Source organism: Lissotriton helveticus, chromosome 9 (assembly GCF_964261635.1).
Source record: "Lissotriton helveticus chromosome 9, aLisHel1.1, whole genome shotgun sequence".
Taxonomy (NCBI): domain Eukaryota; kingdom Metazoa; phylum Chordata; class Amphibia; order Caudata; family Salamandridae; genus Lissotriton; species Lissotriton helveticus.
This window is the reverse complement of record NC_136070.1, coordinates 1,260,215,299-1,260,230,755: the sequence shown is the minus strand read 5'-3', so window position 1 is coordinate 1,260,230,755 and position 15,457 is coordinate 1,260,215,299. Positions and strand designations below refer to the sequence as shown.

General features: G+C 47.8%; 1 protein-coding gene across 3 annotated transcripts in view; it reads left to right on the top strand.

The window, feature by feature from the left end:
- The window catches only part of DALRD3 (DALR anticodon binding domain containing 3), a 105,013-nt gene that overhangs the window by 44,115 nt on the left and 45,441 nt on the right, over positions 1 to 15,457 (top strand). For all 3 annotated transcript variants that reach the window (XM_078661799.1, XM_078661798.1, XM_078661800.1), the window contains 4 exons: positions 1,447 to 1,517; positions 2,724 to 2,782; positions 8,187 to 8,269; positions 11,975 to 12,098. In XM_078661799.1, coding sequence (XP_078517925.1) covers positions 1,447 to 1,517; positions 2,724 to 2,782; positions 8,187 to 8,269; positions 11,975 to 12,098 — 337 coding nt within the window. The remainder of the gene's footprint in view (positions 1 to 1,446; positions 1,518 to 2,723; positions 2,783 to 8,186; positions 8,270 to 11,974; positions 12,099 to 15,457) is intronic.

Below are 15,457 nucleotides of genomic sequence, written 5' to 3'. Positions count from 1 at the left end.
GACTGGGGGTGAGTGTTTGATTTGCTCAAACGCTCCATCCATCATCCCCTTTGGTATCGCACTGCTAAACAACCAGCACTAGCTCCTGCCATGGAAAGGCTGGTGCAGCTTTTATGATGCGACTGGTGCTCGCTGAGCTGAGACAGATATTTGATGCAGCCACGGTCATCTCACCAGATTAATGCCGAACTCTGAGTGAGGTTAGTGTCCTGGATGTATTTATATACTATAGGGTGCAACACGTGGCTTCAGGGTGACTGAATTGGATATAATGTTAATTGCTCCATACACTGTACTGCGAAATTCAATATACATATTCATGCTACTGTAACTTGAAAAAGAATGAAAAATCAATAAAATATGTTTTTTTTAAAACGTGGCTTCAGGGTTTTGGGAGGGATTCCCTCATGAGCCTGCGGAGTATCCACCCAAATGTACCTGCCCGCCAATACAAGAGGGTGGGTGGCTAAGTTATATCATCATGGCGACGAGACTACATCAGCTGTAGATGTCAAGTCTTCAGGGGAAGAGGGAATGGTGCCTGAGTGTTTGACTCACTCTGTAAACTTGGCGATATTGCTGCGGACAAACTGGGTAGATTAAACCACAGGCAGCAACTCATACTCTTTAATTTCCTGAATAAAGTTTACTGTACAACAAAGAGGCTAGGCCTTATGGACAGTACTTGCACCCCAGGATGCCATGCTGACCCCGTGGATTTTTATGATCCTGGCCAGGCCTGGTATGGCCTGGCTCTGTCCCCCAATACAGACCTTTTGCTCTGACCTGATTCGCACTGAGATTACGAGGTCCCCTCTCCACATCATGCCGCTGATGCTAGGTTTTGTTGCAGAAATATCGCGATTGGTCGCATTACTTTTGCTATCGGTCTGGCGCTGCATAGCTCGGCCCAGATGATAGGGCCCGTTCTGTAAAGTCCGGATTGGCTCAGAGACCACGTATTTTGTAATGAGCGCCCTGAATTATACACAACTTTGCAGGCCCGAGATCCTGACTGAGAGACCTATGAACTCCCTTAAGACACAATCTGTGTGGTAGGTCATAGGTGGTAACTGACACCGACGCAGACATATTTTTCCTGGGTTCTGATTGCAATACTTGAAAGATGTGTATTTTGTCCAAACTGGACTCTTAGATGGGATGTGGTCCCTTAGACACTGCACTGCTTGACCGAGCCCAAAGCCTGGCCCAGTAGACATGCCGCTCTTTGTAATGTCAACCTGTACTTCTGCATTATTCTTTTCTTTGCATTCTTCTTTTATTATCTGCCTTCAAGTCTCGCGAGAGGCTGTTGCCTGTACTGTGGGTCAACTTTGCCTTTTATGCTTCTTTTTCCGTTATGATTATAAAGATTGTTTTGTTTTGTTTATAAATCTCAGTAAAAAGACTTTGAAATAAAAATGCTTCTCTCATGCTCCTCCACAGAAACATCTTGTCTGTGGGCCGGTGAAGGTTTCAGGTTCCCCTCCTGCCACCAGTGCTGGTCATTTCTTTCAGTAAGTACTCACTTGAAATGTGGATAGTTTGCGTGGGCCTTGTGTTAGGTGAAGAAAGGCCCTTGTGTCCTGCTGCCATGGTTCTTTGTGAAATAGTTTTCTGGAAATCGTTCCTCATCACAGCCCCCCTGTTTCCTGTGAGCATATTTTCTGGTAGATATGATCGCTTGTTCGAGCACACCTTCATCACCCTCAGCTGTTGTCGCTAAGGTCAAATCTCTGATGCGATGCGCTCCTTGTGTTGGTAGTCTACCCTGCCCCTGCAATGGCCCGTGTCCAGTATCTCTGAACCCACACGCCTGTCCCCCCTCATTCCCCACGACAAGTCCAGTTCAAACCCCATCTTCATATTGTTAGCTTGATTACACTGTTTGTCCTGGTGCTCCTCTAAGATCTTCTTACATCCCTTCCTGGGGCAATTTTAACAACCCCTCCCTGTAGTTCTTCTCTGCCACAAATACTCAAGGTACGGATTGGATTGAAAGTCCCTCCGTTGGAAGTTGTGTGGATTTCTTTGCACTTCCTTGTGTACAGAGTTGGTGCTCCCATAAGTCTCTGTAGGACAGCAACCATTGGGTGCTACTGAATTAGTGCCCAAGTTTACAGGAAAAAGCCCCAACATGTCCTGTAAGCCTCTGTGGAGTGCTCCAACAATTCCATTGCTCCTTTCCATGTTTCACTGAACATCTGTGCATTGTTCCTGGCTCTGGAGTGATCTGATCCCCTGACTGCACCCAGGCAATGTTCTGCAGAAGGTAGATGGATGGTAAAGTCTCATTTAAAAAGCCAATCTTTTGCAGTCCTCTTGTTGCATGGCCGCCACTGCCAAGAACTCCGTCCCAACAATGGCAAGGTGGCTTTGACCTCAGAATGCGATAGACTTGACTGGGTTTGAAGTGTCCATTGAAAAACGAGAGGTTCTCTGCCCTCCTGCCAAAACCCCGAGCCAAGCCTTCCTCTGCTGCTCCTGTTCTCACATGCGCTTTTCGGGCTCAGAGTATTGAATTTTTAACGTAAAATTGTGATCCGCTAAAGCAAAAATCCATCCTATTTTAATTGTTGGTGAAGGACAAACAAGAATGTGAATTCATGAGGCTTTTAGATTTTTGTTCAAACAATCTGCTTTCGTTTGAGCTTTGATGCGTGCCAGTGCTAGTAGAGAAAGGTTTTCTTTGTGATTGATGCTTTCTTGGACTCTCTATGCAGGCTTCGAAGGTCTCAGATGCGCAGTGCCTCAGTCATGAAATATGGAGACCTTGTGCAGGGTGAGTATGAATTCCTGTTGCCCCTCATTAATTTACTTTACTTTGATATCCGCAAAGACCACACAGGACACACTTTTTGTGATCATTGTATTTCAGTGAAAATTACCCCTCTGCAAATTCTGTACCGTAAAAAGATCTCCACAGCCTGTCTTTTATCTGGGATACTTCTGCCCCAGTGTATCGCATGACCCTGGACGGAACAATATCCTAGTTCATACATAGCACAGAGGTGCTGGAATGCTTGAGGCAATGTTACCTTTAATACGCAGTATCAATACCACACAGCCCCATTTGTAGGCCCTTTACAACGTAGGACTTAACCACGCAGTTAAGTTCTTTTTAAGAATGACATAAGCACTTGTTTTGTTTTATAAAAATTAACTCCTAATGTTTTCCTCACATTTACATGGGCACTGTTGATGTGCATTGAGTGCCACAAATTAGTGGTCCCCCTCTGTCCACGTGCTTAGTTTGCTGTAACTACCAGATACAATTAATCAGTCAAGTAGTACTGAAGTGGGTCAGGAAGAGTCTGATGCGGAGGGTGATGGGGAGGGTATTCCAGGCTTTGGCGGGGTGATGGTAGAAGAAGCGTCCTCCGCCACAGCAGCAGTGTCTGTGCGAGGTCGAGGTGTGAAGAGCTGAGGTTCCTGGGGGGTCAATAGAAGTACATGTGGTGGTTCATGCAGATGGGTCCTTAGTCGTGGGGGGCTTTGTAGGGGTGGGTCAGGAGCTTGAAGTGGCATCTCTTCTGGACGGAGTCAGTGGAGGTCTCTCAGGTGCTGGGTGATGTGGGTTCTCCTAGGCAGGTTGAGGATCAGTCTGGTGGCTGTGTTCTGGATTGTCTGAAGTCTTTGCATGAGTTCGGTGGTGGTACCTGCATGGAGTGCGTTGCCCTAGTCCAGTCGGCTGGTGATGCGGGCCTGGGCCACCATCTTCCTGTTGTTGATGGGTATCCACTTGAAAAATGTTGGGAGCATGTGGAAGCAGGCTGAGGAGACAGTGTTGACCTGACGTCTCATAATGAGTTCGCTGTCGAGGATGATGCCGAGTTTGCGGGCATGGTCTTTCGGCGTGGGGGCGGGTCAGAGTTCCCCGGCTACCAGGAATTGTTCTAGAGCATGGGTACTCATAGTACGGCCCGCGGGCCTTCAGCGGCCCGGCAAGCCTTCCCTGGCGGCCCACGGACCTTTCAGACATCATACCCGTGTTTTACACCGCCAGTGCAAACACTGCCGGTTGCCTCAGGGCGAGTCTGAGAGACTCTGCTGCTCTGTGGGGGCCGGGCGACCAGTGATAGTGTGGAGCTCCAGGGGCGAAGAGGTGACATACCACAAAGCCTCATTTACATGGAAATGATCTTTTAAAGACCTGTGAGGTGCTCGGGTGCGGCTGTGTGCGTGCTGGGGAAGCTGTCTCAGCCCGGGCACACACAGGGAGACAGAGGGAGAGAAAGGGAGGGAGGGAAAGGGAGGGAGAGAAAGGGAGAGGAAGAGAAAGGGAGGGAGGGAAAGGGAGGAAAAGGGGGAGGGAGAGAGAACGGGAGGGAGGAAATGGAGAGAGAGGGAGGGAAAGGGAGAGAAAGGGGGTGAGGGAAAGGGAGGGAGTGAAAGGGAGAGAAAGGGGGGAGGGAAAGGGAGAGAACGGGGAGGAGGGAAAGAGAGAGAAAGGGAGGGAGGGAAAGGGGGAGAGAGTGAGGGAAAGGGAGGGAGGGAAAGAGAGAAAAAGGGAGAGAGGGAAAGGGAGAGAGAGTGAGGGAAAGGGAGAGAGAGAGGGAAAGAGAGAGGAAAAGGGAGAGAGTGAGGGAAAGGGAGAGAGGGAGGGAAAGGGAAAGAAAGGGAGGGAGGGAAAGGGAGAGAGAGGGAGAGGGAGAGAAAGGGAGGGAAAGGGAGAGGGAGGGAGGGAAAGGGAGAGGAAGGGAGAGAAAGGGATGGAGGGAAAGGGAGAGAGAGGGAAAGCGAGGGAGGGAAAGGGAGAGAGAAGGAGGGTAAGGGAGAGAGAGGGAGGTAGGGAAAGGGAGAGGGAGGTAGGGAAAGGGAGAGGGAGGTAGGGAAAGGGAGAGAGAGAGAGGGAGGGAAAGGGAGAGAGAGAGGGAGGGAAAGGGAGAGAGAGGAAGGGAAAGGGAGAGAGAGGGAGGGAAAGGGAGAGCGAGGGAGGGAAAGGGAGAGAAATGGAGGGAAGGAAAGGGAGAGAAAGGGAGGGAGGGAAGGGAGAGAAAGGGAGGGAGAGGAAGGTAGGGAGGGAAATGAAGGGGGAAAGGAAGAGAGGGAGGGAGGGAAAGGGAGAGGAAGGGAGGGAAAGGGAGAGAGAGGGAAAGAGAGGGAGGGAAAGGGAGAGAGAAGGAGGGTAAGGGAGAGAGAGGGCGGTAGGGAAAGGGAGAGAGAGGGCGGTAGGGAAAGGGAGAGAGAGGGAGGGAAAGGGAGAGAGAGGGAGGGAAAGGGAGAGTGAGGGAGGGAAAGGGAGAGAAATGGAGGGAGGGAAAGGGAGAGAAAGGGAGGGAGGGAAAGAAAGGGAGGGAGGGAGAGGAAGGGAGGGAGGGAAAGGAAGAGAGGGAGGGAAAGGAAGAGAGGGAGGGAAAGGGAGAGAGGGAGGGAAAGGGAGAGAAAAGGAGGAAGGGAAAGGGAGAGAAAGGGAGGGAGGGAAAGGAAGAGATAGGGAGGGAGGGAAAGGGAGACAGAGTGAGGGAGAGTGAAACAGAGTAAGGGAGACAGAGGGAGAGAGAGGTAGAGAGGGGGAGACAGAGGGAGAGAGATAGAGGGAGGGAGACAGAGAGAGAGCTAGAGAGAGATGTGTATATGCCGGGTCTGCTGGCTCAGTGGACGAAGGCATTCGCTGCAGGGATCTGTGTTCAACCTCATGGTCACAGTTTTTTTTGCTGCTCTAGCCCCGCCCCCTCCCCCACTGACCCCCGCCCCCACCAGTGCGGCCCTCAGCCACAAACCACACTGAAAATTTGGACCCTTCATCCAGGTTGAGACGTTCTTCATGCAGTTGTGGAAGTTGCTCTTCATCGAGGTGCGGTCGGAGGAGAGTGAGAGGACGAGCTGAGTGTCGTTGGCATAGGAGATGATGTTTTGTGATCTTATGAGATCTGCAAATGCAGACATGTAGATATTGAAGAACGCTGAGGGATGAGCCTTGTGGGACGCTGCAAATGGTGTGCTTGGCTTGCGATGTGGAGGGAGGGAGGCGGACTCTCTGGCTGCGTCCTGTGGGAAAGGATTCCATCCATCTGTGTACATCATCTGTGATACCAATCTGGTGTAGGCGGTTGATGAGTGTGTGGTGGGAAACGGTGTTGAAGGCTTGGGAGAGTCCAAGGCGGATCAGAGCGTCTGATTCTCCTCTGTAAAAGAAGGTGCAGATAACGTCTGTTCCGGCGATCAGGGCTGTCTCGGTGCTGTGGTTCGCTCTGAAACTAGTTTGGGAAGGGTCCAGAATGTTCTCTCTCTCCAGGTGTTCAGTGTGTTGGAGGTTGATGGCCTTCTCCGGGACTTTGGTGGCGAAAGGGAGCAGTGAGATGGGGCGGTAGTTCTGGAGATCACTGGGGTCTGCTGAGGGTTTCTTGAGGAGGGGTCTGACCACCACGTCTTTCCAGGCATTAGGAAAGATGGCTGTGGTTATCGAGGTGTTGAGGATGGTGATGAGTTGGCAGCTGATCTCGTCCCTTCCGAGGTTGAAAAGTCGGCGGGGCTCCTAAGTAGATAGAGTTCATAAGAGTGGGTGTGTTTGGTGTGTTGAGCTGTTCCCATGCGGTGAGCGGGCGGCCGGCGGTGGTGGTCGATGGGAGGCTGAGGAGGTTGGAGTGTTGGAGATCAAAGCTTTTGTAGATAGTAGCTATCTTGTTGTGGAAGTGGTCAGTGAGGATGTTACAGAGTTCCTGTGAGGAAGGTATAGAGTTTTCTGTGGCTGACGGGCGCTGATCTTGGGTCAGGGCTTCCTTTTTTGCAGCCTTGACCTGGCAGGGGTAGTCGTTGAGGGTTGATTTGAAATTGACTCAATCGGTGTGGTTCCTGCTGGCACGCCATCTTCTTTCTAGTTATTTGCACCTGCAGTTCCATGGTTTACCATCTGGCTTTTTTGGAGGGTCTGTGTGTTTTGGTTGGTTTGGTTGGAGTGACTCGGTCTGCAGCGTAGGTGATCCAGTTGGTGAAATTCTGTACTCCTTGATCCGCGTTGGTGGTGTCTTTGGGCTGTGAGGTGCTGAGGGCGTCGGTGCATTGTTGCTGAGTGAGCTTGCACCAGCTGCGTAACGCTGTGGCGTTTGGAGGCAGTGTGGGCGGGTCCGGCGATGGTGAAGTGTACAATGGAGTGGTCGACCAGGTGATTTCCGAGGTGTGGCTGTATCTGATTCTGTTGCTGGATGTGAAGAAGGGGTCCAGCGTTTGTTTTGCTTTGTGTGTGTGGTCAGTGACCAGGGGCTTGAGTCCGATGTTGTCATACCAGTTTTGGCTTGATGTTCATCGCTCTTAAGACAGTGTTTCTGGTATAAATAACTTTGGCCTGGAGAGTGAGGGGATTGCAGGCTTTACTAACTGATCTGTCTGTCACTGTTTTCATAGATTAAAGTAACCTTGAGGATGGACCCATTGTTTCTATCTAAGGTTTCTCCTGAACCTGTGATAGCAACTGCCTCCTTTCTATCCTCCCCATAAATTAGAATGCCTAGGCTAGATCCGATAATTGGCCTAACAGATCTATACCACCTTTGAACAGTGAACGAATACACCACTGTTTACTTGCAGAGGCTCCATGGACAGCAATATCTAAGCCCAGGCCTATAATAGATTATTGAAACATACCGCATACTCCTGGATTTTTACCCCTATCACAGTGACCTCAAATACATCTCCACCTGGTTTCTTTGTGTAACCTGGAAAAGGAAAAACTGAAGGTGCTTCATTCTTCAGGGGCTGTCTGTACAGATTTGCAAGGCAGGTTCTTGGTGGACTTTATATTTCTGTTTAGTAATATTGCCTATTTAGAATATATGCAAATGTGCAGTGTGTAATATGCTATATAATGCTATTTTTTACCATTGTTGAGTGTAGGGATGGGTCATGGCTCATCGGCAGTGTTAATAAATTAGATTTTAACCTTTTCACTGTAGTAATGAACGTGTCGGTGTGCATTTATTAGTAGAGTTGCTCTAAATAAAGTATTGGGCTGAATTTATTTTCGCTGCAGTAGCATAAACGTAGATGCTAGAGGAGGGAACAAAGTGTCTACCAGAGCCAGTGTTACTGAAGGTACTTACCCTTCTGCTCTGGCTTTCTCTTACTGTGATAAAAAAAGAAAATCTTAACATTGCATCAGTTATATGGCACTGGAACATTTTATTTAGCCTTATTTAATTGGAATTCTGGCTGTTTTCCGCATGTTTAACCTGTGTTTCCCATCGCAGGTGCCTCGTGGGATGAGATTGTTGACTCCCTCACGTCAGCTGCTGTCCGGTTTGAGATGTTAGCCACACCACACAGGAGCCAGGTAAGCGCCTGTCTTGGTCTTGCGACGACTTTGTCGTCCATACTCGTCCTATACATCAAGACTGCAAAGGTACCTACGTTCTACAGTAGCACTTTGTAAATCCTAGATACAGGAGGAGCAGCAATGTTGGAACTCTTCCCTGTTACCAGTTTACTCCCCTTTCCTGCTTGAACATCTGTCCATCACTGACCCTTCTCTTCCAACTCACTGCTTTTTCCGCTGAGTTGTAGCCTCCATATTCATCCTTTTATGGATTGTCCGAGGTCAAAACAACTGTAGAAACTGTGAAAAACACTGGGACGTCTTGAGCTGTTTTGATTCCATCCGCCGTTGCCTTGTGACAACCCCAGCTTCGATCACAACCATTAATGCTGAGCTGTTCAATATTTGTGTTCTCTGGCCTTGCTGATTGCTCATAGTGCGGTTCCAAATCCCTAATGCTCATCTAAAGTGTTAAAAAAGATCCCAGAGTAGAGAACATGTCAGTGGTGGTGAGCCCCCTCCCCCCGTTATTCTGTGTTTCAGCACACTAATGCCTTCTATTGAACTTTTTTAATAGATCCTGCAGTTTTTTTGCTGCAAGCGGTCTTTGTCGCTATTTTTCTTGGCTGCCATGTTTTTCTGGCCTGCTGCATTTTCCTCTCCTTTTCGGATACAAGGTGCCATGCTTGTGATGGTGATGACATCATTTGCTGACCACTTTGCCTAAGATGCTTGATGAAAGTAGGAACAGTGGTGGTAAAAGAAACAAATGTGTATTTCTAGCAATGACAACAGCCTCAATATAACGCTGGTATTGTGTTAAATTGCATGGCCCTAATAGGCGGCAGATGTTAGGGACACCCTTGTGATGGTGCAGAGGTTCTCGGTAAACAAGTTGGAATCAATCTGCCCTTGGAAATCGAATGGAAAGTGTAGCTTCCTCTGTGTGCTTTGACAAACGCATAATAAAACCTGCAGAGCAGCAATTCTGTTAGTGTTTGTACGTAGGTTACACAAACGTGCACCGAGCTAAGAGCGTCTGAGATGAGAAATTTTAAAATTGTATTCCCTATTTGTCGTTAGCCGCAGTGATCAGTTGTTTAGGTTTTTTAATTTTCGGGATGAATTGCTGATTAACAGTTCCCAAATCTTTTGTTGCATAGAGGGGCTCTGTCACATTATTGTGCGAACTTCAGTGATGTTCCTGAGCTCTGTAAATGGGTCTTTTGGGGGTTTTAAGATTGAAAGTTAACAGAGGCAGCGACCCTATTTACATTGGGTTTTTAAAGGGAAAACCCTCATTTAGTGCAGCTCTGCAGGAGAGACTCATCCCACCAGCCAGTTAGATGCCTTATTGGCAAAGCCAGCAGCACCGCGAAAAGCAGAGAAACTGAGAACTTGGGGTGCAACAGACTTCAGGTACATTGGGCAAACCCCGCCAGCTCACTAGCAATCATTCCCTTCACTTACAACCACACACTGGGAGAAGCTCTCTTACGTCCACCTACCACAGAATACTAAAACAAGAGGTGTATTGGTGCTTAGACATTATCCCGAACTGTTACACACTTAGATTCTGCTTTTCCCCTCCCAAGATTCCTCCCAAAATCGCACACCATTGCTGCTGGACCCCCGGGTTCTGGAGTGTCAAGAAATAGCAATGATGGCTTGAACTTTTAACATTTTGCAATGTCATCTGCAAAGATCTAAAGGTCACTAGTTTGAATTCTGGCAATGCCACTGAGTCTTACATTGTCTAATACTACCATTCATTTAGGTAACAGTAACTCTTGGTGGATACTTCCTCGCTGTAGAGGCCTAGACTATTCCTCAGCAGTGCTCCCTCTTGCCGCTAGGTGGCTCTGCACTGGCTACATACCTCTCTGCAAGTGACAGAGGGGAGCCCATAGAAGCGCCACCCCATGGCACGCTGATGCCAATTCATTTCCTTCGGTGCCTTCTGATGAGGATTTAGAGCTCAGTTTCTGACATTGTCGGTCTTCTGACAACTTCCTAACTTCAAAGCATTATGCTAGAGGATGAGGAAACTGCAGGGAATCTATCTGCGCCGCGAATGCAGGAAGCAAATGTCCAACTCTTAAGTTGTGTGATAAGTACACCCTCATGTATCCAAAGGCAATGTGAGGTGTTTGTCGCCGACCTTCACATAGGTCCCACTCCCGCTCCAAGTTAAGGGCTTGGACTCGGTCCCACTCATGGGACTGTCTCTGCTCAATGGCCTCCACTAAGTCCAAGTCCAAATACAAGCATAAAAAACAACGCTGAACTTGACCCCTATCACGCTACGTCAGCTCCAAGGAGAAGGTGTGAGGGCATCAAGGTGTAAGTCACACTCGGAGTTCACTGGTCATATATCCGATTCCTCAACTGATCCCAATGCACCCAGAGATTTCTGGACCATTGCGGACCCACAACAGAACCATTCATTACCCAAAGTGATTTCTGAAGTTTATTTGAATTGGACCATTCCTCTGGTTCTTCCCAGATTCCTTCATCCCAGCAGGGCCAGTTCCCTGTAAGATTCATGAAAAGAGCATTGAGGCATTCTCCAGAGAAGGCAGCGCTTTGTCCACTGTGGAGCTATCTGTGGAGCTGATAAGTAGGCCCTAGCAAGATGGATAGTATCCAGTTTGTCCCCCGGGCATTCCCTGGTCTTGCGTGACTCTTCATCGAAGTTTTACCATGAGCAGGGATAATAAAGTGGCTACTGGATCGTTGGTCTTCAATTTTCGCAGGTGTTATCATCTTGTTTCAATCTAGTTCTGATATTCAAGTGGTAAAGCCTTTCTCAGAAAGCTCTTTACAAGTATTGTCATATCTATTAGCTCCCATCCTAATTTCTAGATCACAAGTCTCTCTTCCTGTTTTGTGGGTTGTTCTTATTTGTATATCCAATGCATGGATCTGAATGAAGTTCCCTTGAAAAAGGAGTAAAGATGCTGCTGTTGGTATCCCATTTTTCCCCTTGGATTTCTTCATTGAATTCAGTCACTACCCTGCCTCCTCCCTTTGGAACAGATGTGCTATTCCTGCATGGAAAGCATGTAAGACCATTCCTGGCATTCGCTTACAGATCTATTGGGGTGTTTGTTAATCCACCACTTTCTATACTATACCGGATTTGTGGCTTATCTAAAGTGACGCTCCTTTACATCAGTTTAGGGTTACCTGCTTACCTGTTTTGCTGTTTTGATTTGTTCTTGCCTGTAAAATGGATCTAATTAATATATGGATAGGTGCAGGGACTACTTATGAGTTGGTATTGGCATCCATCGGCTATACATAAACGAATGAGGTGCAGCCAGATAGTCTGTTCTAAGATCCTGCTTGTGAATTCAGTGAATAGAACTAGAAAACTTGGACTATGATAAGTAACAATTCCTGTAGTTTATTTTTTATTCAAAATACTTTGTTATATTTTATATGTAAGTGTACCTCCACATTGAAGTTGACTGTATTATGGACCTTGAAAAGTTTAAATCTCTATGCAACGAGACAAAAGTAGACCCCTCCCCCGCCTAACCCCCAAAAAGCGGTCTCAAAGAGTGCCTTGCAAGTGAATCACTAAGTCACTTTGGGGAAGATCAAACGTTTGCACAAAACATTTCTCAATATGTTTTACATTCATAGCGCTTCTAACATTGGATAAATCAGACTATACGAAACAAGTGAACATGTTTTTTCACCCCTGTCCTACTGTAGATCACTGTGGTCTTGGATGATGCCAGCATCTCTACAAAAGGAACGAAGAGTGGAGCCTTCGTGATGTATAACTGTGCCCGCTTAGCCACGCTCTTCGAAAGTTACCACAGCGCTGTTCGTCAGGGTCTGTATCTAACAATCAGCCGCACATTTGTGAACTTAAATGGCCATGTGACTTGTACATATATAATCACAGGAGGCTCTTCTGACACGTGCATGGCCTTGTTAAAGTTTCTGTTAAGCCCCTGGCGTTATCATCACTCTCCCTCAGCACACAACTTTGAGGGGCTGGAAATGTTCAAATGACAGATGGTTTTTTTTGTGTGCATTTTTTAAGGTTCTTTATTACATTAAAAAAAAAATTGGAAGCATGCATACCTGAAAGTGATGTGGACCACAGATCCCTGAGTTTAGAGTCTGTGGGTATTAGTTGCTATAGATTGGAAAAAGGCAAACAAAAACATGCCACTGGGTCAGTGTTAGAGCTGATGTGCTTGTGGCAAACAGACACTGCTGGCATTCATACACACATCCCACCTGCACAAAAGCATTACAAGAGTCCTCTACATTTAGATACACTGAGGGCAGCGACGTTCATATACAGACACACACTCTCCTTCATATGCAGCACATGGACAGATCCCTTTTCTGGCACTTCTGCATCAAAACACATAGAATAATTGTGTTAAGGGCAGCAACACGCTGTGACGGTGGTAGAGGCAGAAGCGGAACCGCGGCCAGACCTAAATAAACCCATGCAGAAATACACAGCACACCTCAAGAAATGGAGGGGTACCAAATACTTTGCATTTCTGTATGAAAGTGATCTGGCGATGTGTCTGTATTCTGCAAACAGGTTTGATCCATGTAAAATGTAATGGGTGATAATGTTAAATTCTCTGAGTGCTATTTGAGATCAGAAAGCTGAACCCAGTCACTGTTGTATCTTCTGATATTATACAAATGCCTATTGCCCTGCAGAAGTGCATGTGTGTAAGACAATGTGCTGGTGTACGAAACTGGCTCTTTATATCGTGTACCAAAAAGAAGTGCACTGACTGAGCAAAAAGTCCAGGTATCACTTACTAGTGTACAGGCGCTTGCTTTAACTATCCCCAGGTGCTCTATATGTGGTAGTGTGGTCTGCAGCCGTACGCTTATCAGAGGGGAGTGTTAGGCTCCGGTTGCACAACAAGAGTCAATAAATGGGATACACACTCAGTAAGGAAATCCGACACCAATTTAGAAAAACCTCAATTTTCATATATTCAGACACCAAGATCTACGAGATTAGGTGAGTACTTTTCAAATAAGCGATTTTCAGAAACACAGAAAATACAGCCGTCAGATTTAAGGCATGAGCCCTAAACAAGGTAATGTTATCCTATGGGAGAGACATACACAGCATAGGGGTACTTGCAATAGAGTTACAGGGTTGCTCTTCTGGACTTAAGTAGGGGCGAAGGCCCTTATAACGACCAGCGGTTTCGGTTTACTTGCCCTGTTGTGTCCGGGTGCAGAGGTGCTGGTCACAAGGGTAGCCTCGAACACTACAGCTGAAGTCAATGGGAAAGCCTTTAACAAGAAAAAGGCTGCAAGTGGGGACTGGGGACCAGTCCATCAGAACCCAAAGGGGGGTGCTCAGCTCTTGAGAGTCTCTGGAGCAAGGGGGCACCGTCAGTAGGCTCAGGCTCTGGGGCTCGGGTGCAGAAGTGTTTTGTCCAGCGGGTCGCATGCGTTGGAGGCTCTCACTTTTTAGGTCAACCTGGAGATGGTACAAAACAGGACAACAGGGCCACTCTCATCGATGGCCTCTCTGATGCTGACGTCCCAAATCGATAGGTCTGTCTTGGTGGTGCTGGTGTCCAGGCTGGACACTAAACAAGCCTTAGCTGCTGCTAGGGCTTCTGTACCCCGGGTATTGGTGCAGGGCGGCTCCTGGGGGTCCTAGCAGATCCATACTTGTTAGGGAGACGAATATGACCTCCTGGAGCACCAAGACCTCCTCCTGAGATGCTGCTTCCTTGGTGGTCCTGGCTGTCAGGGGAACAGTATAGCGAGCCAATGCGGTCGGTGCCTGCAGGGAAGTGGCTCCTCCACTTCAAAGGGTGATGCTGGCTGATTGGCATAGTCCTGGCTGCCCTCCAAGGCTTTTGGAGGATGTATAGCTGCAGGACAAGTTAGGTATTTGCTATTGCCAGAACAGGAGCATGCAGGCAGATTTTGGAACCAAGTCCACAAGTAGTCCACAGTTTTTGAGTTCTTTGGCTCTTCATTGTCCTCCTCCTTCTTTAGTCAGGCGAATCTGAGTTCCTGGTGTCAGGGAGGGCATCTAAATACTGAATTTAGGTGTATTAAGAGGAGTGAAGGGTAGTAGTCAATGGGCTACTTACCCTAGGGGGTCACTACACCCCCTATATGACCACTTCCTGTGGGGAGTGGGCATAACCCTGTCCCAGAGTTCCTAATTCCACCAAAACCAAGATGGTGGATTCCTTCTTTTGTTGAGCACATCAGGCAGCCCACCTTAGTGGTGTGACTAGCCTGGTGGTGCAGCACGCCTACTTACATAGCTAATTTCCCACCTGTTCTGGTGCCCAACAGGCCTCAGGGCAGGGGGTGGCATATCATAGGTCTGGGGTAAGCCAGGGTCGCATATCAAAGGCGGCAGGGGCTTTGAAGCCTCTGGCCTTGATATTCTAAATCACTAGCCATTCTGCTGGAGGAGGTGTGAAGACCTTCCTCCGAGGCAGGCATCGCTTCTGGCCTCAGAGAGCCTGGGCTTTCACCTGCAGATGGTCAGAAACATGTCTGTGTTGGCAGACTGTTCAATACCAGTCAGCCAGCACACCAGATACTGGCAGGTTTTTCAGGGGTCACCTCTCATGTGCCCTCTGGATGCATGTCATATTAAATCTTTTACTGGAAATAGTAAAGATTTATTAAGAGAAGGTGTTTGATACCAAACATCATAGGTTTTAGTGAAGCCATCATGTAGCTGGGGAACTCATAATGATCAGTGCCCAGTACATATACTTAAGATAGCTTCCCTGTTCATCTGTACCATCTAGTAATTGAACAAGACAACACAGGGGCACATCTGCTCATGCAGAAATGCCCTCACATGTAAAATCTTGCACCCTGCCATAGGGCTACAAGGCCTGCTGTAGGGGTGACGTGCATGCATTACTTACAGTGACTTTGGCATGGCACATAGTGAGGGTTTCATGTAATGTCTTTACTCGTGGCTTGCACCATGACACACAGTCTGCAATGGCGGGCAGCATGCAACTTGTATGGGAGTCCCTTAGGGTAGCATAATACATCCTGCAGTCCTAAAAGACCCTCTTTGGTACCTGTGCCCTAGGTACCAGGGTTACCACTTACTAGGGACTTAAAGAGGTGCAAAAATAAGTATGGCAGTTGTGTTGCAGTTAGACCATTTTACCTTGTTTTAGGGAAAGAGCACTGGCGCCTCGTTAG